The sequence below is a fragment of the Trachemys scripta genome, chromosome 1, assembly GCF_013100865.1.
Source record: "Trachemys scripta elegans isolate TJP31775 chromosome 1, CAS_Tse_1.0, whole genome shotgun sequence".
NCBI classification, from domain to species: Eukaryota; Metazoa; Chordata; order Testudines; family Emydidae; genus Trachemys; species Trachemys scripta.
The window spans coordinates 209,656,276-209,682,264 of NC_048298.1; the positions used below are offsets into that span (position 1 = coordinate 209,656,276).

The window sequence follows — 25,989 nt, forward strand, 5'->3', positions numbered from 1 at the left end:
AGTCATAAAATGGTTTATAGCCTGAATTTAATCTAAAAATGTAAAAGGTCCTAAAAATTTGTGAAATCAAATTAATCCTAAAATTGTGTCATGTGTCCCATGTAATAAGAAACTAAACCTTAAATAAATCCCAAACTGCAACAGATAAATTACATCCAGATTAATCTTTTTAGTTGGCTCAATTTTGGTGCTGATTAGGGAATTCATCCTGGATTCTGTGGAAGAACTGTAGCAGTTTAGCATAATATTAGCAAAATCATAAAATTTAGGGGAACAAGTGGAATGAACGTCTGGCTAGCCTTTATGTTTGGGGTGTTCAACATGCAGTCATAAGGCATATGCTTTTTAAGTGACAAAACGCAATCGTAACCACTCCCCTTTTAAGTGTATTCGTTTTTGTTGACACGTAACTATACAATGAGAAGACTGTACCAGAGGGGCAGGTTTCCAAGGGCAAGCATGACCAGTAGGCAAGGCTCTATGAATAGCATTTTAAAAATAATATTTAAATAAGGACCGAAATAAATCCCTGAAGTTATTTAAAATTATATTTTAAATTAGATTGGACATCCAGTTTTTATGGTGTTGTGTGGATATTTCTGCTTAATTTTTGTTTGTTCAGTATTTAAAATACTCTGTGGTTAAATCATGCTTGTCTGGCTCTTTGATTAAATGGTTGGTTCAGGTGCATCGTACACAGACATTAAAGAAGCAACTGATATTTAAACGATTTAAATCTGAGTGGCAGGTCATACCAGTTATTAAGATCCTGCATGACATGAAACCTGAGAGTATGTTGTGTTTTTATATATAAAAATAATAAAATGATTGTCCTTGGTACAACTGAAATACTACTAGAAAGTTGATGTAAGCTCAATTTTGTTGCCATAATTTGATTATTGTTGTTAAATGGACAATGTCTGGTAGTGTGGGTCCAAAATTTAACATTGTTGCCATACTAGATCAGATATGTGGACCATTTAGTCCAGTATAGTGTCTCCTGACAGTAGCCCCACACTGTAGTTTCAGAGGAAGGTGCAAGATACCTATAGTAGGTAGGTGCAAGGTAATCTTTCCTTCATGCTAATACCTAATAGTTACAGGTTGGTTTAAACCATGAAACATAATTTTTTATCTCCCTTCCAATACACTTTTTGTTAGCATTAACTACTAGAACTCTAGATATTCTAGTTATCCATGTAACAGACTCTTTGAATCTTTGTACGTCTTGGCTTCTATGAGTTCCATTCTCTAATTACGTATTTTGTTTAAAAACAAACAAAAAAATGTTGACACCTTTTGATTTCATTAAAAACCCCTGTATTCTTGTATTATGAGACAGGAAGAACAGAAGCTCCTGATGTACCTTCTCTATGCCACTCATTATTTTATATACTATTATCATGTTGCCTTTTATTAATCTCCTTTCTAAGGTATACAGTCCCATTCTCTTCAATCTCTCTTCATAAGATTTTTTCCATGCCCTCAATCATTTTTTGTCTTCTTCTGAACCCCTTCTAATTCTGTAATAATATCCTTTGAGATGGGGTAACCAGTGAACACAATATTGCAGATGAGGCTGTACCATTATAATATTTTCCATAATATTCCCTATCCCATTCCTTATGCATCCTTGTTTGCTCAATATGCAGCTGCAGAGGTCTTCACAGTGATGCCCAAGTCCCTTTCCTGAGTTGGCACAGTTAATTTAGAAACCTATCAGGTGTAGGAGTAGCTTAAATTTACCCCTTCAGTGTGCATTTCTTTGAATTTATCATGACTGAACTTCATCTGCCCATTCACTTGTCTTGGGTTAACTCTCTGAATTCTTGTCTAGAATTGACTAACCTAAATAACTTTGCCACCTGCAAATTTTGTCACTTCACTGCTCACCTTTCTTTCTAGATTATTAATAAATATGTTAAACAACACCAGTACCTTCAGGCACCCCACTCTACCTTTTGTCATGATGAAAACTGGCCACTTATTCCTACTTTGTTTCCTGACTCTTAGCCAGTTTTTGTTCTCTGACAATACTTTGCCTTTCATTCCATGACTATCTAGTTTCTGTAGCCTCCTGTGAGAGATCTTGTAAAGGCCTTTTGAAAGACTAAATTTTCAACTGATTCTCTTAGCCACCCCTTTATTTCTGTTTAAAACAAACTAAATTAATAAAACACTTTCATGATTATCTTTAAATTCAAATAAACTTGTCACTGAATTTAAAACATTTTTCTGCAATATTTGCAACCTAAAAAGTAACTAGTGCATGAGACCCAGACATAGAAACTGTCAATTTTTGTTTTTATTATTCAAGTTGAGTGAAAAGTAAAAATCTAGCCTAAATGAAGAGCGAGAGAATAAATTCAATTTTAATTTTGTCTATTCTTAATAATTTAAGCTATCGCTTAACACAAGCAAGACCCCTTTAAATTATTAAATACTTATTCTTTAAAAATGATCTTCAGCTAGCTTTTTCAACTAATCTTGTTCTATTTCCGTTCATTATAATTAAGCAGCAGTAAGAAACAACTGGTTGCATAATCTGTTGTTAATAATTTGATATCTAGGCACATGGCTGAAATCCCAGGCACAATGCTGTTAACTGCAAATGTATCATTATTAGACTGTAAGACATTCCAGAATGTTGTATAGATCAGTGGCTTTCAACCTTTCCAGACTACTGTACCCGTTTCAGGAGTCTTAATTTGTCTTGGGTATCCCAGATTTCACACTCACTTAAAAACTACTTGCTTACAAAATCAGACATAAACATACAAAAGTGTCAAGGTAATAGTTATGGGGGAGTCGATCATTAGAAACATAGATAGCTGGGTTTGCGATGACTGGGAGAACCGCATAGTGACTTTCCTGTCTGGTGCGAAGGTCACGGATCTCTCGAGACATCTAGATTAGATTTATGTGTAGTGCTGGGGAGGAGCCGGTGGTTGTGGTACATGTAGGTACCAATGACATAGGGAAGGGTAGGAGAGAGGTCCTGGAGGCCAAATTTATGCTCCTAGGTAAGAGATTGAAGTCCAGGACCTCCATGGTGGCATTCTCTGAAATGCTTCCAGTTCCATGCACTGGGCCAGTTAGGCAGAACTGCAGGGTCTCAATGCATGGATGAGATGATGGTGTAGGGAGGTGGGGTTTAGATTTATTAGGAACTGGGGAAATGTTTGGGAAAGGGGGAGCCTATATAGGAAGGATGGGCTCCACCTAACCAAAATGGAGCCAGATTGCTGGCTCTTTTTTAAAAACAAACCTGCTTGTGATACAGCATGGCCAGAGGGCAGCAGGAGAGGGTTAGAAGGGAGTCTTATTCCCTGTAGAGGGAAGAAAGTTTGCTATAGATTAATTAGAGCACCTGAAGCCAGTCACCTGATAACCCCCCCACACACACACACTTCAATCAGACAGGGGAAGGAGTTGAAGCAGAGTGGATCGGTGTTGGAGCAGAGAGCAGTTTGGAGGGAAGCAGAGGAAAGTTTGGAGAAGTGCTGTGGTGGGCTAAGAAGACCAAGACCCTAGGTAAAGGAACACCAGGCTTGTGCAGAGGGAGGGCAGGAAGCCCCCACAAGCTGAAAGGCAGGAGAGGGAAGTAGCCCAGGGGAAGGAACTGCTAGTTCAAGTGGTTTGCCGCTATCTTTAGGGCCCCTAGGCTGGGACCTGGAGTAGAGGGCGGGCCCAGGTCCCTCCCTCTCCACTCCCCTCCTCTAGGACACTAGTGGGCACATAATATCCCAGTTCAGGGTCAAGAAACGGCGCCCTGGAAACCCCCCCCTTTTCCCCCCCAGAAGAGAAAGCACTAGACCCATCATAGTAGTGCCGGCAATTTGCCACACTGCTCTATGACCTTTTTAACTTTAAGGGCTGCGGGAAAGCTGACAGGTGCAAAAGGAGCACGTGGTTCGGACAGAGACATCCCTTGGGGAGGATCTGTTAATGGAGATTCTTTATATCCTAGTAAGGAGGAGAAAATGGAAGATGATAAAATAGGGGTAGGATCTGATGAGAAACAGTCAAATGAAAGAGTTCCATTCAATTACATCATGTAATGGCAGACAAAATGCTAAAAAGTGACAAGTTTTTAAAGTATTTATATACAAATGCAAGAAGTCTAAATAATAAGATGGGTGAACTATAGTGTCTTATATTAAATGAGGATATTGCTATAATAGGCATCACAGAAACGTGGTGGAATGAGGATAATCAATGGAACACAGTAATACCAGGGTATAAAATAGAGCAGAAGAACAGAACAGGTCGTGCTGGTGGGGGAGTGGCACTATATGTGAAAGAAAGCATAGAATCAAATGAAGTAAAAATCTTAAATGAACCAAACTGTACCATAGAATCTCTGGATAGTAATTCCCTGCTCAAATAATAAGAATATGGCAGTAGGGCTATATTACCGACCACCTGACCAGGATGGTGATAGTGACTGTGAAATGCTCAGTGAAATTAGAGAGGCTATAAAAACAAAGAAACTCAATAATAAGGGGGATTTCAACATCCCTGTATTGACTGGGTACATGTCACCTCAGGATGGGATGCAGAGATAAAGTTTCTTGACACCTTAAATGACTGTTTCTTGGAGCAGCTAGTCCTGGAACCCCCAAGAGGAGAGGCAATTCTTGATTTAGTCCTAAGTGGAGCACAGGATCTGTCACTATTATCAAGCAGTCCAGATATATTCACCTCTTGGACCAGATCCTGTGCTGCACTTAGGACTACATCAAGATAAACCCCACAGTAGCAGGGAAACCCCACAGCAGCCCAACACTGTAGCGTTTAATTTCAGAAAGGGGGACTACACAAAAATGAGCAAGTTAGTTAAACAGAAATTAAAAGGTACACTGCCAAAAGTAGATGGGGCTACTATGAGATGGGTGCACAACTGGCTGGATAACCGTACTCAGGGAGTTGTTATTAATGGTTCCCAATCCTGCTGGAAAGGCGTAACGAGTGGGGTACCGCAGGGGTCTGTTTTGGGACCGGCTCTGTTCAATATCTTCATCAACGACTTAGATATTGGCATAGAAAGTACGCTTATTAAGTTTGCGGATGATACCAAACTGGGAGGGATTGCAACTACTTTGGAGGACAGGGTCATAATTCAAAATGATCTGGACAAATTGGAGAAATGGTCTGAGTTAAACAGGATGAAGTTTAACAAAGACAAATGCAAAGTGCTCCACTTAGGAAGGAAAAATCAATTTCACACATACAGAATGGGAAAAGACTGTCTAGGAAGGAGTACAGCAGAAAGGGATCTAGGGGTTATAGTGGACCACAAGCTAAATATGAGTCAACAGTGTGATGCTGTTGCAAAAAAAGCAAACATGATTCTGGGATGTATTAACAGGTGTGTGGTGAGCAAGACACGAGAAGTCATTCTTCCGCTCTACTCTGCTCTGGTTAGGCCTCAGCTGGAGTACTGTGTCCAGTTCTGGGCGCCGCATTTTAAAAAAGATGTGGAGAAATTGGAAAGGGTCCAAAGAAGAGCAACAAGAATGATTAAAGGTCTTGAGAACATGACCTCTGAAGGAAGGCTGAAAGAATTGGGTTTGTTTAGTTTGGAAAAGAGAAGACTGAGAGGGGACATGATAGCAGTTTTCAGGTATCTAAAAGGGTGTCATAAGGAGGAGGGAGAGAACTTGTTCACCTTATCCTCTAAGGATAGAACCAGAAACAATGGGTTTAAACTGCAGCAAGGGAGGTCTAGGTTGGACATTAGGAAAAAGTTCCTAACTGTCAGGGTCGTTAAACACTGGAACAAATTGCCTAGGGAGGTTGTGGAATCTCCGTCTCTGGAGATATTTAAGATTAGGTTAGATAAATGTCTATCAGGGATGATCTAGACAGTATTTGGTCCTGCCATGCCGGCAGGGGACTGGACTCGATGACCTCTCGAGGTCCCTTCCAGTCCTATAATCTATGAATAATCTATGAAAAAGTGAAATCCTTGCAAGCTTCCTGGAAACTTTTTTAAAGACATCATAATAGAGGCTCAACTTAAATATACACCCCAAATTAAAAAAACATAGAGAATCAAAAAAGTGCCCCTGTGGCTAAACAACAAAGTAAAAGAAGCAGTGAGAGATGAAAAAGGCATCCTTTAAAAAGTGGAAGTTAAAATTCGAGTGAGGAAAATAGAAAGGAGCATAAACTCTGGCAAATGAAGTGTAAAAAAAAAAATCAGATTTTCAGAAAGCCTTTGACAAGGTCCCTCACCAAAGGCTCTTAAGCCAAATAAGCTGTCATGGGATCTTATCATGGGAAGGTCCTCTCATGGATTGGTAAGTGGTTAAAAGATGGGAAACAAAGGGTAAAAATAAATGGTCAGTTTTCAGAATGGAGAGAGGTAAATAGTGGTGTCCCCCAGGGGTCTGTACTGGGACCAGTCCTATTCAACATATTCTTAAATGTTCTGGGAAAAGGGGTAAACAAGGTGGCAAAATTTGCAGATGAGACAAAACTACTCAAAATAGTTAAGTCCCAAGGAGACTGCAAAGAGCTACAAAAGGATCTCACAAAACTGGGTGACTGAGCAACAAAATGGCAGTTGGAATACAGTGTTGATAAATGCAAAGTAATGCACATTGGAAAACATAATCCCAACTATACATGTAAAATGATGGGGTCTAAATTAGCTGTTACCATTCAAGAAAGAGATCTTGGAGTCATTGTGGATAGTTCTCTGAAAACATCCATTCAATATGCAGCGGCAGTCAAAAAAGTGAACAGAATCTTGGGAATCATTAGGAAAGGGATAGATAATAAAACAGAAAATATCATATTGCCTGTATATAAATCCATGGTTTGCCCACAGCTTGAATACTGCGTGCAGATGTGGTTGCCCCATCTCAAAAAAGATATATTGGAATTGGAAAAGTTTCGGAAAAGGGCAACAAAAATGATTAGGGGTATGGAACTGCTGCCATATGAGGAGAGATTAATAAGACTGGGACTTTTCAGCTTGGAAAAGAGATGACGGGGGGAGGTAGTGGGGGGATATGATAGAGGTCTATAAAATCATGACTGGTGTGCAGAAAGTAAATAAGGAAGTATTATTTACTCCTCCTCGTAACACAAGAATGAGGGGTCAGCAAATGATATTAATAGGCAGCAAATTTAAAACAAACAAAAGGAGGTATTTTTTCACACAACGCACAGTCAACCTGTGGAACTCCTTGTCAGAGGATGTTGTGAAGGCCAAGACTATAACAGGGATCAAAAAAGAACTAGATAGAATCATAGAACATCAGGGTTGGAAGGGACCTCAGGAGATCATCTAGTCCAATCCCCTGCTCAGAGCAGGACCAATCCCAGATTTTTGCCCCTGATCCCTGAATGGCCCCCTCAAGGATTGAACTCACAATCCTAGGTTTAGCAGGCCAATGCTCAAACCACTGAGCTATCATGGAGGATAGGTCTATCAGTGGCTATTAGCCAGGATGGGCAGGGATGGTGTCCCTATCCTCTGTTTGCCAGAAGCTGGGAGTGGGCGACAAGGGATGGATCACTTGATGATTACCTGTTCTGTTCATTCCTTCTGGGGCACCTGGCACTGGCCACTGTTGGAAGACAGGATACTGGGCTAGACAGACCTTAGGTCTGACCCAGTATGGCCATTCTTCTATCATAGCACACTATTACTGAAAAATTGCTTGCTTTTTCATTTTAACCATATCATTATAAAATAAATCAATTGGCATATAAATATTGTGTTTATATTTCAGTTTGCAGTATAAACAAGTCATTGTCTTTATGAAATTTTAGTTTGTACTGACTTTGCCAGTGTTTTTTATCTAACTGGTTGTAAAACTAGACAAATATATACATATGTTGATGTATTCCTAGGAAGACCTCTGTATACCCCCATAACTGTTTCAAAGATCCAAAAATTGATATTTATGTTTGAAGAAAATAGTAGTCCCAGCAAATTCAAAACTTTTTAATGTATTAATGATTTATTATTAAAAGAAGCATTAAAAATTGTATCAATTTTCAGTTGATAAAAGAAGAACTTAGCATCATTTAAGCTCTGCCTACATGAACCAATTTCTCGAACACTTTTATATTTGTATTTATATTTTACATGCATTCGGAAGATAGATTTATATATGAAAATAACATAATACATGTCATATATGTTAAAAAATGCACCAGCTCCTGGCAGCTGTGCTAGAAACTATGGGAAAAGGGTCACAATGCACAGGTAAAGCAGCGGTGGGAAGGAGTGCTGCGTATGGAGACACTGCACTGTTCTACATAACTAAGGCTGCTTAATGCACACGCACTCAACAGTTGTAGTTACAAACAGTTCCAACAACACTTAGTTGTGTCACTTGCTTCTGAAATGGTGCATGTCTCTAGGGTAGATGAGCCTCTCATATTGATACGTGCCACAATCAAGAAAGGATGAAGAGTAGTCATCCTTATGAACAAATCTAACGCAGTTCTTAAGGTGGTATTCAGTGCATGGGTATTACAGTAATGAGTATGCTAGAAATACATATGGCTGCTTTAATGTCATAATGTCTGACTGGTAATAAGTCTGAAAAAAAAATAGTAATCCCATTTGCCAGCCAGGGATCACCAAAGATCTGGTTGCGTGATTCCTGTTCCTCTTCTCTTCCCCCCTCCTCCCCCCCCCCCCCATGTTCCCCCTCAAAGAGGGGTTGGTATAGCTGCTATGTTGGGTCTGTGCCAGCTGATGGCTCTCTACCCCACACCAGGGTAATCCTCAGTTGGAAAGATCTGGCTGCTTTACAGTCCAATGGGGACATATTCTGGAGTGGTGCCCTATGTCTTTTCAGCTGTGGGAACTGAAATAAGTCTCTGCAACTTGGACTCCAGTTTAATGGGCAACGCAATTTCACTGACTTAATCCATCACAGTTATAATCTTAGGCCAAAAAAGTACAATACAAATTAGCTTCATCTAAACATTGTCCATGTTTCATTGAAATGATTGTTTTTAACATTGTTAAACTAGTATCTGTGCCATTTTTCTAGAATTCTTATTATGCTGCAAAATCAAATGACATCTTTACTCACAGACCATTTGGAGGACACCTGGAAAATCCAAGACCCTTCAGAAGACCCTTTAAGGTATTGTTTGACTCTTGCCAAGTGTATGTGTTGCGTAAGGTTTCATTTCAGGCTGTGGTGTTGTGATTTAGGCATGTTGCCTTAAACAAACATGTTAGTGGTGGGATTTTCAAAAATGGTCAGCATTGGCTGAAATTTGTTCCCATTGAAATAATGGGGGCTTGCCTTGACTTCAGTAGGAAGGGAGTTATATCAGAACTGAATGTTTGAAAATTCCACTCCTTTCCCTCCCCCTGCCCCCAAACCCTCCTGTAACAGCTGGAGTGCTATCATATTTTGAAAGACTAAGTTACTAGAATTTGGACTCTCCCAGGTAGGTAAGAGAGCTGACTTTCTCAGGGTGTAATTTTAAATAACATTAAGGGAGATGGCAAAACAGTAAGGTTGAAAGGAGAGTGGGGCAAGGAAGGAGGGAGTGGCAAGATCATGGGGCTAGTGTTGGACAATAGAAGAGGGGGAAAAAAATCTTAAAAATCAATTTTAGAATCAAAATTGCAGAAAAAATGGGAGATTACTAAAACATCTGGCCAATAAATAGACTTGGAAAGACATTAGGGTTTTTAATCAGTAAATGTTGGTAAACATTGATTTCACCATATGCACACAAACCAACAAAAATATTTCTATCCATAATAGACATTCACGATAGGCAAAGTAAGAGAAATACTGCTTCAGAACTTGATTTAAGGATACTTACTTTGTATTTTTTGACATGTGAAGTTGACAATTTTGTGTTTCAACAGTTATAAAGCTTTAACTTTTTGAATCACCATCTACTGTCATTAAATAACTATTGCCTCACCCTCTCCATAACTTCCCACAACTGTGAAAATTTAAATAGATAATGGGAGGGGGAGAGCTTAAATAAACATTACTATCAGTCAAAATTTATTTAAAAAAACAGAAATCAAATTCTGTCAAATCTGCCTATGAGGAAACACCTTATGAATATATTCACTCCTAATTTCATTATTTTTTTTAATACTGTTCCACTAAATTTTTTTTTAATTAAGCCTGGTGGAATGTTGTAGTTGTCATAACGCTATATGAGAAATTCAGAGTATTTTCCACGTTTAAGAGAAAACATCATCTTTTTTAGTTGCACTTCCACAGCATTTTTGTTTGCATTTTTCATGTAAAATTGCCTTAAATCTATATGATGACTCCCAAACAGAAATCTTTTTATGTTTTTATATTTTCTCATTATTCTATCGGATAAGTTGCTTTTAGGTTTTGTTTACAGGAACTAGGGCGGCCAGACAGCAAGTGTGAAAAATCGGGACAGGGAATGGGGGGTAATAGGTGCCTATATAAGAAAAAGCCCCCAAAATTGGGGCTGTCCTTATAAAATCGGGACATCTGGTCACCCTAACAGTAACCCCAAGATGTAAGAGAGTCAGCAAAATCACCCGATTCTGGGGTACTGCATTGGCTTCCCAATGTGTCTTGACTGTAAAAGGCATCCTGGGGTCAAAGTCAATTAAATGTAAAACAAAGATTACTTGTTATCTCTTCCTTCCTGTTGTGAGTGGCATGCTGTGCGTGGGCCCAATTAGGTCCATTCATAATGGGAAAACGCTGATCAAATCTGGGTCAACCTCTTCTAGTTTTTCATTTAAAAGTGGCCTTGGTATAAGGCAATTAGGTCACTGACTCATGGTCTAGAATATCCCTTTTCTTCATGAGCCACGTGAATGGTGGAGATGTGACCACTGTTAATCCACCTCTTCCACAGAACACATTTCAGATAAGCCACCGAACAATGCTTGATATTTTACAAGGTTGCTGCAAGGATTTTTTTTTTTTTTTAAACTTGTGTAAGGTAGGTAGGCATTATCCTCATTTTACAGATAGGGAAATTGAGGCAGAATTATTATGACCAAGTATATACGGGTAGTTGGCATCAAAGGCTAAATTCAAATTTCAGACTTCCTGATTCTTAACTATACTTCAAACAATGGAACCATTAGATAGCAATGACTTTCGGGCTTTCTCATCCTGGCTAGTGGTGTCTTGCTCTGTAGCCTATTATTAAATGCACTTAGCCAACCAGTCCCCCCAGATTAAAAGAAAAACAAACTTTCCTCAAGATAAAGTTCATAGTGTTATAAAATTAGTCTTTTTTTAGGTATTACTTTAGTTTACAGGTTAAAGTCATCTTACACTAAAATTACATTACATAGAATATTATTTTGGGATCCTTTGGTGTACACCTTACCATAATGGCACCTGTGTCACCACCTCCCGTCTATTACCAGCACAGGGGAAGTAGATGGTTCTGTTATGCCAGGCTGATCCGTGCCTGCCATATCAACCCTTTGGTCTGTTGGCACTTGATGTAACTTAAAGCAGCCTGAAGTCTGGCTTAATTCATGTCAACTTGGAATTTTGTGTAGGATTGGGGGAATGTAAAGATGAGCTTTAAACCACTGTTGCATTCATGCATGCAACTTGTGCTGTCCGCCCCTGTGCTGCAGCCAATAATATCTTCCCTTGTGCTTCAGTATAACTACGGGTAAACAGCATATGCAGCAGCACTATGTTTTGGTATGGGAAAAATAATATTGATTTATTGACTTAAAATTCCTAATCTAAAATTTCATCAACTTGTTTTTTGCATTGAATTTTCTCTTGTATTGCATATAATTTTTTCTTATGTTGTTGAAGGTGGATTGCATTCAATATACCTGAGATGGTAGTTTGACTGCTTTCTAATGTTAATATATCTTTATTAACTAAAAGACTTAGGCAAATCTCTTTTCCCTTGTGTATGAAACAATTTCTGTTGAGTCACTAAACAGAAGTGTTTTGTTCAGAATACTTCAAAATTGGTTGTCTGTGGTGTGTGTTAACTTCTATATGAAAAGAGTAACACACTCTAGAGGAGCAGTTTTATAAAGGGGTACCCAAAGTTTTTAGCTTTAAAAAGCTCTTCCTTTGACTTAGTGATTCACAATGCACCCAAGGGATGAGGGCAATCAAAAAACCCACTTGGTATGTTTATCATTTAAATAAAATCATTATCCTGGAATCATTATCTGATGATTTCATTAACTATTCATGTTATAAAGTCATGGTTGTATGGTGGGATAGCTTAGATGTTTATATTATTTGGTATATAGTCTCTGTTTTAAAAATAAAATATTTTGAAAAGCAGTGTTACTTCAGTTTTGAAGTGATGGTTTCAGAAACAAACAATATTTGCAATCTTTGTAAAGTAGTTTTACATTGATTATTAAATGAAATTTAGAACCTTAGATTGGTTCCTGTTTCAAACTGAAACATCTTAAGATTTTCCAAATAACTTGGAGCAGTGGAGTAATTTTGTAGCAGAATCTGTTTAAATTGCATAAATTTGTCTTTGAAGAGTGTTAGTAATTTGGAGTAAGCTACGCTTTGGTTTTGTGGAATTTGATACTGAACATAGTGGTAGTTAGGATCTAAACACATTACTATCTATCTTTGGTATTTCTAATGTGTCTACCATCACAGTGCCTTGTTGCCAAATATATAATTAAGCTTCTGGTTAGGTTTATGTACAATTGACTATATTCTTCATCAGTGTTGTCTTTTTGTTTTGTTTTCTCCACTTTTGTGTGGATCAAATGATTGCCTTAGTTCAAACGTAGAACCTATGACAGCAGCAGCTCCACTCCCATTCCTTCCTCTTACTCTGTCTATCCATTATTTGCTTATTTCCATAGAGAGAGACATGCAGGGGGATAGCCTTGGAACCATCTTCCTAACCACTCCTGCTAAGATGAAGACCAGAAGGTGTGGAAGGAGAGGGAAGCTCAGTAGCTTTCTCCCAAGCTGGAAACAGTAGTGATGGCTGTTGGAAAGCCTTGGGGCCTCCTCTCATGGTAGGAGGCAGATGCCTCCTGGTGGAAGAACTCCCCTACTCAATGCAAGATGCCTATCAATTGGGGCACAGGCTGCCCATTCACATAGTTTAGGGGGAATCTTGGTTTTTACCTTGCCAAGGTTCACGGGCTTAATTTAGAATTTTAAAAACATTTCAGTTTCCCCTATTGTGGCAATATATTTGCATAAAGGATGGTATTGTATTTATTGTATCCTGAGAACAGTCAGGTTTGGACTTATTCTGATCTCCTGTGAGAAGTTGAGCATTTGGCAGCTATCTGCCATGAATCCTGTGCCTCCAACTCCAATAAGCTTCACTATGGTCACTGACGTGTTCATCTTTCCTGTTAATGCAGCTTTCTCAGTATATCATGGATGGATACAGGGTCTTTGAAATAGAAAAAGGCTTCTAGGAATTTGTATAAATGAGCTCCTCCCTTGTGCAAGCCTTTTTTAGCTGCACATTGCAAGTTTACTGAAACTGGTACAAAATATATTGCGTATGTGAAGCACGTGATTTTTTTTTCCCCAACTCTGTCAGATTGATACGTAATGTTACCAGAACACTCAAAAGCATTTTTCAGTGAGGGCTATTTTCATGACAAATTTCAGCTTTCTTCTTCTAGTAGTTAAAGTTGTTCATGAAAAGTTACAAGACTTTTACATGGGGAAGGTTTCTGTTCTACCTCTTGCATTCTCCTTGTATTCAAAAGCAGATTTAACAATTTTTTATTAAAACTCCTTAAAAAAAAAAAAAATCACCTTCTGTCAAGACCAAGTTTGAAAACTTCAAACAAAATGTTCAAAAACAATCTGAGAAACTATAATAAATGAGGTTGGAATTTTTATATTATTCTTATACTGTACCCTTTTGTGTGGCATCTGAGTGCCTGTGAATGGAAAACTTAACACAAACTTAATTATAGTGGACACTGCTGCTCCCACTACATATGCTGTCTGTCCACTCTAGTATTTACAGTGCCACTGACTTTCTATTTCTGTTTCTCTGTGGCCTTCACCCTCAGTTCTACTTCAAGTGAGTTTACAGTAGCCCAGTATAGAGGTGAAAGAAGCATAGCTCTGTGGCTAGGTGTTCTTCCTATGGTTTTAAAGACTGAAGTGATTCCAGGTAAATTTGGTATCTTACATTCAACATATGAACCAGAGACAGCTCTTGGATGCAATCCTGGATCCTTTAAAGTCAGTGGGTTGCCATTGAGTTAATCAGGCCAGGATTTTACTCTTGAAGTTTACTTATTAGAACAGCTGTTTATATAGAGAGATACTCACCCCCCCCAAAAAAGGAGCTTGTCTCTCCCCTTCCACCTCATTTATTGCCCACATTATACAACCTCTTCAGTGCTCATAATTTTGATATCAAAACCTGTTCTATGAAGATAACTTGAGCTACTTTGGACTGTTGCCCAGTATGTGCCACACTGCAGTTCTGTGATATGAACAGTGAGTACGGGTCTGGGAAGTATTTAATAGGAGGCAAAGAAGAGGCATATGCATTTATAAATGAATAATACTTCAGTACTGTAAGTTTTTGTGTGTGTATAATTGTGTAATTGTAACTTTAAAAGAGTTGAATACAATAAAATACAAAAGGCCTTTTTGACCACAGTTCCGAAATTCGATCATTTTGTCCATTTTTTCTTTTTTTCCCCTCTACAGAACAACTTTACAGATGGTCGATTGCAACACAGTTATAAATCAGGCTTAGTACAGAAGGGTTTATATATTCAGGCTAAGTACCAGCGGCTACGTTCTGCTGGTGTAAGGGGATTTACCACTTATAAATTCAGAGAAGGATTTTTGAGGAAAGAAAAGGTGAGTTGGATTAAAATTAATTTTCTCTAAACTTTTCTTTGATATATAAAATGTGAGTATCCACACCTATTTCAGAATCCACTTGGAGTTGTTTGTCTAGCTTGTATGGATATTCTTTGGAGTACTAAAATGACATTCTTCCCCTCCTCCCCCTAATCCAAGAAACTTGGTAACTGAGGGCAGGTCTACATTATGGGGGTAAGTCGACCTAAGTTACGCAACTCCAGCTACGTGCATGACGTAGCTGGAGTCTACATATCTCTTAGGTCAACTTATTGCAGTGTCTACACCACGCTGGGTCGATGGGAGAAACTCTCCTGTCGGCTTACCTTATGCTTCTCGTTCTGGTGGAGTACTGGAGTTGATGGGAGAACGATCTGTGATCGTTTTTAGCGGGTCTTCACTAGACCCGCTAAGTCGATCCCCCAGTGGATTGATCACTGCAGCATCGATCCACAGTAAGTGTAGACATACCCTGAGACTTTTGGTTAGCTGTAGGTCAGCTATGGCCTCTGTCATTGCCTCTCTTTTGAAATCTCAGTTTGGGCAATCCTTTCTGCAGCCCAACTAAGCTGATTTTCCATCTATAAGTGGGAAGCTGGTCGAAGACTGTTTTGTGTGTCCTTTCAAACAATTGGTTAACTAAATTCTATTATATGAATATGTGCTCTTTTTCAGTACATTACCTAAGGATCCAAGCCAAATATTCACCTTATAAACCATCTAATTCATACATGTTGGAGTGCTATATTTACAAGCATCATACAGAACAATGCATGTTCACATTTACATCCTTAGTTGCACTGAGATCTATTACAGGCAATCCTTGTGCATAAAAGGCAGACTGAACCCCCCCTCAATGCTAGAAACTGGGACTGGATGATGGGGTGAATCACTCAAGAAATTGCCCTGTTCTGTTCACTACCTCCGATGCATCTGGCACCAGCCACTGTTAGAAGACAGGGTACTGGGCTAGATGGACCATTGGTCTGACCCAGTATGGCCATTCTTATGTTCTTAAATTGGGTATCTAAAGTATTTTCCTGTTTGTATATAAGCTTGCTTAATTGTGCAACTTCTGTTTTTAAAATACTCAAATGAGTGGTAGCACTCTGCAAAGTCATGCTACAGCAGTAGTAATTCATGAAGAATTTTTGGGGTACCCTGAACTGGTAGGATCTCCCATCAATATTAGTGTAACATTGACAGGGCACAGTCTAACACAGTTAGGAGTATCCATGTTATAATAACTTCGTAGGGTGCACAGGACAACACTGTTATAGCACCTGATGGAGTATCATGTTACAGTTTATAGAATCATGTCAGGAGTCATGAATATTGTAAGGCTCAGTAACAAATAGGGTACCTCAATATTATTATAGCATCATAAAGCCCCTATTTGAATGGTCTCAGCATAATCTAAAATGTATCTTCCTTTCTTGTTTTATAACCATGGGGTCTAATCCATATTACAAATTGTTAAACATGCCGGACAGATGTTTTTGGCATGGTTAGACTAGTGATGTAGATAAAGTCTGAGAACACTGCAAAGGCCGTATACTACTTCTCTGAGGGAACAGGGCGTGCTTCTCACATCACTAAACAATGACAGTCCTGATCATTCCTTTCTAAGACCTCTGATAAATACCCATGCTTGCTAGATGGAAAAAGAAAATGACTGAAAGATCAATTTTCAGAATACAGAATCATTCGGAATTATAAACTTGTATTATAATACAAATGTACAATTGCTTCACTATAATCAGCAAACAGATGTCACTGCCACGTAAATTTCTTATTGCTATTTTATAATTCAATGCTAGAAATTCTTGTTTAAAATTCATTAAAATAATCTTAAAATCTGGCTGCCAAAGATTACAGCATGAATTGTTGATCAGTATAATTAGGCTTGTTTAAATATTAATTTTATAACAAATAAAGAAATCTAATACCTCCCAGTTACAGTAAAATAAATCCTGTATTAATATGTATAATGTGGCCTTTTTTCCTGTGTGCAACTAGCAGTTTAAAAAGCCTCATCATGGCAACGTGTTCTTACGTGTCAAAAATTCATGTATTTCTACCCACATAGTAAACTTGTTAAATAGTTGATATTTGTTAAAATGGGTTACAATTGGTATGATTTATATGGATTTTTTTTAAAAGTGCTAATCTATCGTGTTTCTTGCTGAAAGTTGATTTTTTTAAAAAGAATTGAATGTCCCCACTTAAATTATACTTTGATGTTCAAAGTAAACAATTTTAAGTTTTTTAATCTAAACTATTTTTCCAAAAGCTTCTACCTGAAACAAATTCCCAGTCACATTTTATAATAAATGACTTTAATAAACAGTTTGTTTTCAAGTCTAGCAAGTCAAGAAGTTACTTAAAAGATAAGCATATTAGAGATTGTTATAAACGTGTATGAACCCTTTATAAACTACTATTGTGCTATTCCGTGTCAGCCAAAACTCATCTTAAATATTAATCTACACATTCAAAACTATAAAATGACTGTTTATTCACTATATTAGTCAAAGTATTTTCAGTACATAGTGTGTTAACAAACTTTGATTTGCTAGAATAGGTACTTTGCAGGTTTTAAGAGTGCTTCTTTCTAATTAGTGTATTAAAACTGCTGCTTTTGCATAACCCATGTATCTTCTTAGGGGTAAACTGCAAACTCCCTGCCTGCACTGGTGTGCAGTTATTCACACAAGTAGTCCAACTGATATTAATGGGGCTGCTTGAGTAACTTCTCATCAATATGATGAAGGGGTTCACAACACAGTTGCCAACTTTCACACGGTAAATAAGCATCCCAACTTTCACAGTAAGACACAAATCAAGCTAATCCCATTTCAAAACAAGGCCAAAACAAGCCAATTCCTAAGAACCCCAACACTCTATGTGAATAGATCCCCCCGGCGTGCAGTCTGGGACTGTGGTGGGCCCGCTGTGCACCCCTTTCTCCCCCCTTACCCCTGCTTGCCGGGAGCCAATCAAAAAAAAGAAGCGACAAGCCAAAAACTAGCCAACAATCAACTCTCACAAGCCAATTAAGCCAAAAACAAGCCCAATTTCTGTTTGTTTTTTCGTGGGTTTGGCATGTCTGGTTCACAACCTAACTATGAGTGAATAAAAGAACAGATTTAAGTGTTTGTTCTCTAATGTACTAGTATTTTTTCTGGTCCCAAAGTTTGACCGTTTAGTATGTTTACATTATTTGGCCAGAATTTTCAAACTTGGTAAGCACTTAAAGGTAAATAAATAAGTTCCTTGCTTTTCAGAGATGCTGAGTTTCTGCTGACTTGGGAAAAGTTGGCATACATTGTATGATTTACTTTAGTCTTACAAAATTGACATGAAAATGTACCAGTCCAGGCACAATTCATACTTACCTACTCTTTGTTATGATACTAAATGACTAAAAAACCCTACAGTATTACCTGTTTAGAATATTTTGTTCTTGGCAAGTAAAATTTTGCAAAGCTAATTACTTATTCTTTATAGCAGCGTGGCTGCTTTAGTAAGAAGTCTTGTGGCTTATTGCATACCATATAGTGAACATTAAAATAATAAAAATATGAGCCAATAGAGGTTTTTTCCACTGTTGTGACCTAGAAGTAACAATTTTTTCCTCTTAATAGGAACAGTCAGGCATTGCCACAGAAACCTGAACTGTGATAAGTGGAGACATACAATAACACAGCAAGGGAGCATCGGTTTGTTTTTTGACAACTTTGTCAGGAATTAAAATGGGAGAAATGTACTAACACTGTAACTGTCGCGATAAAATAACTATTTTTCAGTAGTGGCATGCTGCAGAACTTTTTTACAGTTTTAATAATTGTTTTTAAATTACAGTATTCAATTGAAAAGTTTAGTATGGTACCTTTGGTTCTTTTTGCAAACAAGTCCCAAAAAAGAAAAATTGAAGGGAGTCTTATTTATTAAATTCTTTTTCTCTACGCATGATTTTATGAATAGAACTTGAGTTGTTATACCCAGAGGTTTATATGTTGAAAAGTTTATTGCTTACATAATAAAAAAAAAAAAAGGGAAAAAAGTGCCTGAATTGTTTAGTGATAGCATATTAGCTCAGGACTCTCCAAACAATGACTTCTTAGGTTGTGCAATAGAGTTTACAGCTCTTTCAAGTCATTTCCCTAGAACAATCTTTTGTATTTATTTTTGCTTTATATTTAGTTGGGTTTTTGACTTAAATATATATATACATTTGTAAATAAATTGTTAGAAAAGTTGTAACAATTTCCAACATTTGCTAAAAATGTGTAATAATGGGTAGGTCTGTCATCTGTTACATAGCAGTATCTTATAACTGCACTGAGATGCTTGGGTTAGTTAGAGGACTGGTTGACCTGTATGCAGAAATATTCTGGCTCATCACTTTTTTTCCATATATATCATTTCTTGATTAAGCAACACATTGTCTTACCTTCTGCTACAAGTGACTGACTTGATTCTAAAAGTGGGCTTAAAGATATGTAAAAAACTAGATAAGAGGAGCATATTCTCTAACAAAGCTGTTTATAACTGAAACTATTTAAGGCAAAAAGCTTGATTTTTATTAAAATCCCAATCATTCTCCATAGTTTACCACTCCTCAATATCATTATGCTTTATGCAAAAATCAAGCAGGCTGATGTACATAATATAATGCTCAGGCCTAAAGCAATACTGTATTGTGTTCATTTCCCATTTATAGTTTGAGCCTTAATGTAGATATGATGAGGTTGTTTGTGTTAAAGATTTGTTTCAGACTTCTTAATACAAGTACACTAAAGGTATATAACAAGTAACTTTTCCAGGGAAAACTTTCTAATTAATTTTAAGAAGAAAGTTATTGTCATCCAATCTTGTGCATTTTAGTAATCTCCAATGTTATAGTAGCCATAAAAGTACACATTAGAATCCCATTTAGGGAATGTATTCAGAAAACTGGCACATTAAATAGGCATGTGAAAATACAAAGGAAAACACTCAATTTTTGGGAAGATCAAGCTATAAACAATATATACTGCATGATTTTTCCAGAGTACCTTTAATAATAGGAGTATTTGACTTATGCCGTGGTTCAAGGGACTATAAAATTTTAATACACTGAAATCTGCCTAAAAACTTTGACATACACTTTGGTACACAGTTTAGTCCTCATGTAGGATAATGTGCAGTACTCATTAGTATAACTGTGATTCAAGAACAGACAGACATGTTGACTTCTATGAATGTTTCCAAAAGCTAAGTGCAGGACTTAGGTAATAATGTACATACACTGCTCCGTTGTTCAAAAATTAAACTAGTTTTTTCAGGAACTTACGGTGTGCATAAGCCAAACAGAAAGTTGTGTTAGAACAAAGGTTTTCTTTTTCAAACAATACAGCTAACAATTTTCAGGTAGCAGTAAATATTTTAAATATTAGACTGCATAAAGTGACCCTGTCCAAATCTAGGCCCAATTTGTGCTCCAACTGTCCAACAGGCATGCTGCTTCTTAATGTGGAAAAATACCTTTAAACAAATGTACACATAATAGAATGTAAACTGTTGAAGCTACATTGCTTTATGGGGCAATACAGTGTTGTACTATTTCTGAAACATTTTCATTGTTTTCACAAAAGACCTGCAGAAGAATTACATTTTGAGCCAAGTAGGAAAAAATGGCTACATGAGACAACTCCTCCATATCTGATAAGGGAATTTTATACCATTGTGTGGGAGTATACAATATTGGTGTAGTCAGAGATCAAAGTTAATACATTTTATGCAAAAATTCCAGCATTAGAAGTATGAATGACTTCCCCAACTGACTAGTATGTTTTGCTGATTCTACCTATGACACTGGGTAGTTTTAATTTCTTTTGTACTTCAGTTATATCTTGTTCTGTGCACGGTTTTAAAAGACTGATGACCATTGATGGTAACACATTGCAAATGGCACATATTTTAGACTGTAGCCATTGTAATTTTATAAACTTTTCTAACCGGGGGGTGTCAAACTATATTCATTCAGTCATTTGTACTTTCTTAAGAGCTCACCACTTGAACAAATTATTTGTTACTAATAATTTAGCAATGCTAATTCAAGATTTCTCAACTGCATTAATTTAATAAATTGGGTGTATAGATATTTTAGCTTACAGGAATTTACTTGAATTCTAGGTCTTTTTAAAACAGCCTAAGTTACTACTACATGCTGTTATCCAGTATGATAGCTACATTGAAGAGCATCTGCTGTCCTGCTAATTGGGGGAATGTTGCAGAGATGACTCTCTTCACATTGTGCAAAGACTTCATTACATATTGTGTGATAGCGTATCTTGATACACAAATGTACACACACAATTGGCTCACTTAGCACTGCACACTTAACTGATTTCTGTGTTAGACAAATACTATACAGTGATGTACTTGCTGAGAATAATAGACTTAAATACCAAAAGGCAGCCCAGAAATAGAGGAAGGTGGAAGGAGGAAGTTAGTGAGAGTTATAAGAAAAATGAATCATAAAATTATTATGTGCCTTTCTGTAATGTACTGCATTAAGGAAAATAACCTCTTGCTGTACAAAAACAAAATGTCATTTTCAAAATCAGTTTGATGGAAATGTGGGCAGGAGACATTTGTGGATTACAATAGCCACTTCGTTTCACTATGCAAGTAATTCTCAGCCTCCATATTGTAGCTTAACTAAAAGGAGGCATAGGTATGTCCTTTTATTGGCAAAGCCAATTGACACTACTATTGTGAAGTGTTAGCTGTTGAATATGTAATTATGTCTGACAGCCATTCTTTTTAGTTTTTTTAAATTTGTGTAGATCTTTATTGTTAAATTTCTTTCAATCATCTTGAAATGACTGTACTAGAATGATGCTTGTCAGATTCCCAATATCATTTTATAAATTGAAATGTTTAAATTATTCTTTACCGCTATCCAAAAATGCAATGGTTTAATACGATCAAAGTTCCATTTTTAAGTGTGTAATTGCTTTGACATATACATCTGACATTGCATGGCTAGAATCCTAATTTAATCTTTCGGGATTTTTTTGCTTTGATGGTCAGACTCCCAAAGTTAAGAAAATTGTGGGAGTTACTGGAAAACTAGAGAGCTAACACACTAGTAGAGCTCAGCCTTACCCTCTTTGGTTTGCTTAATTTTTAACAACTTTTTCAAAATCCAACAATTTACCTTATGTAAAGGACTTGGTTATATCCAGGTTTTGAGACAAGAAGACTACCTCAATGCAGATGACTGATTTCTTTGGGGATTCACCTGAAGGCCCAGTCTGGACACTAACTGACTATACCTAGGTGCCATTCTCTCTTCTACGGTATCTGGATGAAACAGACATTCAGCTTCCTGTGTCTGAGCTTAGAATTGCACACATAATCAAAAGGTTGAAGGTCTGTGAAACTTGATAGAAAAGGAAGGCTTTTCAAAACTGGCTTTTCGGTCCATGGAAAAATGCATCTCCATCTTGACTCAGACATGATGGACAGAGTGAGAGGGGCTTCAGTGAAGTGATTAAGATACTGGTGGTAAGTGATAAGGAGGACTTGAAAAATACACTTGGCTTTTCAGTATTCACCTCAGAGGACAGACAGAGCATACAATCCTTACTAAACTTTGCTTTACCTGCTGGAAGAATCTGCTTTCCCAAGGCCTCTGTTTAAACTGCTATTCGTGCCACCCTTGCCAAGTTGTCTATATTTCTTGGTTAAAGGGGAAATCTTAAAATTTGTACACCTCCTAGTGCAGCAAAAGTCTGCAAAAACTTAGTGCCTAGGTACATGCACAGATCTCTTGCCTATGACATGACTTTATTCCACTGGTGCAGGTTAGGAAGATACTTGGTGCTTCAGCATCCCTGCAAAGAAAAGTACCATAAATATAATTTAAAAATAGCAACTGCAAGAACTATGAATGCTTACCTACAACCCTCTAACTCTTCATTAGACTTCCAGGAGTCAGTTAAATGTTGACCACTGTCCTATCTCAGTCTTGGCTAAGAGAAAATTTCAGTGATAAGGAGTTGACATAACCACTCTTATAACAAAGTCCTTAGCCTGTTTCTTGAGTAAATACTTAGGCATGTGATTTAGCACAGCCTTGTGCCCCCCTACTTTCTTCTTATACTTTCCCCCACACATACTATACTAGTTGTTGCTCTGAATCTTTTCTGAGCCATTTAAATCTCATAGTCTTGAAATGTTGGTGTAATATTCTGTAAATAATTTAGTTGCTAATCTTATTTTGTGACTGGTTTCTTTTTCTTGTGACTGTTTTTATTCTAGTTAATGAGGTTGGCGAAGGGCCCTCCCAGTGAGTTGCTGATTAAGTAAACAGTCCTTGGAACAACAAAAGCTTCTTTCCTTTGTTTAGATATTATCAAGTTTTCCATCCAGCAGGGATGTGGCTAGCTGTGCATTGTTATGAAATACATTTAAAGTAGAACCTATCTGTACTGCAGTTCCTCTCCATTAAACCTTTTACAATGTTTTTTTTTTTAAGTTTAACATGATTGTTTCTGCTGGTGTGGATGGGGAATTGTATTTTTTTTAATCTTCACTATTAAGAGTAAAACTGTCTAAAGTGTGACTTAGTCTCCCGATTCACTCTGTTTAATAGTTTCCTGATCAACAACATATATATTGACATTCAAGTATGCTTATGTTTGACTATGTACAGATACAATGTTAATATAGAGAGATTGTTCCTACAAACTCTAAATAGATGTTTTAACAAATTTAATTTTTTAGAGTTGCAAATCGTTTTAATGAGTTGTTTTAGCAGCAGGAATTGATATCATGTGTAGTTATTGAAGTAGTGTCCAGTTTTCCTTAGAAAAAATTCTGCTAGATTCTTTCTGCAAAAATGTAGTCCATAAAAATATTTGTGTACTAGATTGCTTTTTTCCCATCAAGGCTTCATCCATTGCTCTTTTGTGAATGTAAAAGCTTTAATCTAGTTATAATTTTGGGTATGTTTCCTTTCTGGCTAATAGAATCAATACTACTACACCCCCTATTTCATATTTCTTGTCTTTATAGTGCCCATAAATGTTCTTGAATTCTTAAAATAATAATGTTTGGATATTATGATGATGGATACATAGAAAACTCTAGGACAGGTTCTGAATATATCACTTATTTCATTCAAAAGATGTAGTTCTATATCCTTTTTGTTGCAAATCCTTATTTGTACACCACATATGGGGAGGGCATGCATTTGCCGTGTGAGTGTGTGTACATTTCTGTTGAATGTTTAAAACTGCTGTAACAAACTCAAGCCCATCTATGCTAGTTTACACAAGTCACTTTACAGTTTTTAAAACCTCAATTTTTAACAAAATGGAAAGTAGTGTAATAAGTGACCTTAGAATCTAGGGATAGGGCTGAAGGATAGAATATTTTCAATTGCAGTCACAAAGTCACTAACTTTCTATATTACTTTTGTCCTCTATAGCATCTTTAGGCTTAACAGAGTCGGATCTAATATTTCTGATCATATCTAAGTTCAGATTTGCAGCGTTCCAATTTCTAAAATGTAAGAGATCATCTTGAGAAAAGTGAGTGCTCTGCACTCCAGTAGTCTGACAAGGGTATGTGTGTGTTTTTTGTGACACCATCCTTTTACATAGGGTTACCATATTTCAGCAAGCAAAAAAGAGGACGGGAGGAGCCCCACCCCATCCTGCCCTAGCCCCGCCTCTGCCCCTCCCACTTCCCCCCCTCAGAACCCCCAACCCTCCCCCCGCTCCTTGTCCCCTGACTGCCTCCTCCTGGGACCCCTGCTCCTAACTGCCCCCCAGAACCCTACCCCTACCTAAGCCTCCCTGTTCCTTGTCCCCTAACTGCCCCCTCCTAAGACCCCCCCCCCAGATGCCCCCTAGGATCCTACCCCCTACCTGTACCCTGACTGCCCAAACCTTATCCACACCCCCACCCCCAGAAAGCTCCCCCTGAACTCCCGACCCTCCCCCGTCTCTTGACTGCCCCCTCCAGAACCTCCCTGCCCCTTCTCCGACCCCCTGGCCCCCTTGTTGTTGGCCTTTGCCTAATGTCTCTGTGAGCTTGCTCAGGAACAGCCTGAGCCTCTCGTCCCGGCACGCTGGGCAGCAGTGGGGGAGGAGCTCCAGACTGCCGGAGACTATCTGCGAATGCAGGGAGGAGGGGAGTGAGCTCTGCTGCAGGGGGGAGGAGGGGCTCTCTCTGGCTGTCGGAGCCCCATGTAAGTGGCACCATCTGGCCGGCTGCCCTGTTAGCCGCGCGTGCTCTGCATGGGGGGGCGGAGGAAGTCCGGACATTTACAAATTCCCCCGGACGCTATTTTTAGCTCAAAAAGCCGGACGTGTCCGGGGGGATCCGGACGAATGGTAACCCTATTTTACATAACACTAAAATGTAAAAAAGTAACACTGCCCAGATTTTAGGTCCTGAAAGGCCCTTAAGAGGCATGTCTATTCTCTCTTGAAACTCAGAAGTCAAAAATTTAATGTTTGCCTTTTTCTAACCAATTGCCAAGAAAGTTCATTCTTTCCCTAAAATTGCAAAGATCCAAATTAATATTTGTGAATCACAGTCCTCTATTTATGATCACCATTAGACTCCAATTATCATCTTTGAAGGGATGGAACAGTGAAGCAAAGCTCGGGGTCTGGAGTAGACATTTTAATGATGTGTTTAGTATAATAGAGGCAAATAGATCGCTTCCATTCCTCAGGCCCAATTTTAGATCTGAAAGTTGTCTGGGATTTTCAAAAATGCCTAAGTGACTGAAGAGCACAAGTCACCCTAAAAATCAACAAGAACAGTTATGTGCTTTTGAAAATTGCATCCTACATATGGCTGAATCTTTGTTTCCTGAGAAATACATCAGTCAAAAAATTATTTTCATCTAAAATATATAATCACATTCCATACATCAGAGAAATTTTGTGCATTTTAACAAATCCTTACATTTTTTCTAAGCAAACACTGTAGTTGTGAAGATTAATTTTCTTTTCCAAATGCTTTTTCTTTTCTAAACATATCCTTATCTCTAATTTATTATTCAGTAATGTATTTATTAAGTGTATATCATTCCTTTGGCAAAGTAAAGTGCATAGAAAGCTATTTGGGGATATTATGATACCATCTTGAGGCC

General features: G+C 37.8%; 1 protein-coding gene and 1 long non-coding RNA gene across 3 annotated transcripts in view; both read left to right on the top strand.

Moving 5' to 3' along the window:
* The window catches only part of BCLAF3 (BCLAF1 and THRAP3 family member 3), a 63,629-nt gene extending 42,769 nt beyond the window's left edge, over positions 1-20,860 (top strand). Inside the window, exons 10-12 of one of the 2 annotated variants that reach the window (XM_034755684.1) lie at positions 9,027-9,122; positions 14,664-14,819; positions 18,470-20,860. In XM_034755684.1, coding sequence (XP_034611575.1) covers positions 9,027-9,122; positions 14,664-14,819; positions 18,470-18,499 — 282 coding nt within the window. In that variant the 3' untranslated portion in view covers positions 18,500-20,860. Of the gene's footprint in view, positions 1-9,026; positions 9,123-12,826; positions 14,622-14,663; positions 14,820-18,469 lie in introns of those variants that run through there. The other variant, XM_034755692.1, reaches the window with a different exon arrangement.
* A 9-nt stretch (positions 20,861-20,869) lies between these two features.
* Positions 20,870-23,442, top strand: LOC117869154. Its single transcript, XR_004643782.1, has 2 exons — positions 20,870-22,382; positions 23,139-23,442. It is a non-coding gene; the product is annotated as an uncharacterized LOC117869154 (long non-coding RNA).
* Positions 23,443-25,989: the final 2,547 nt, after the last annotated feature.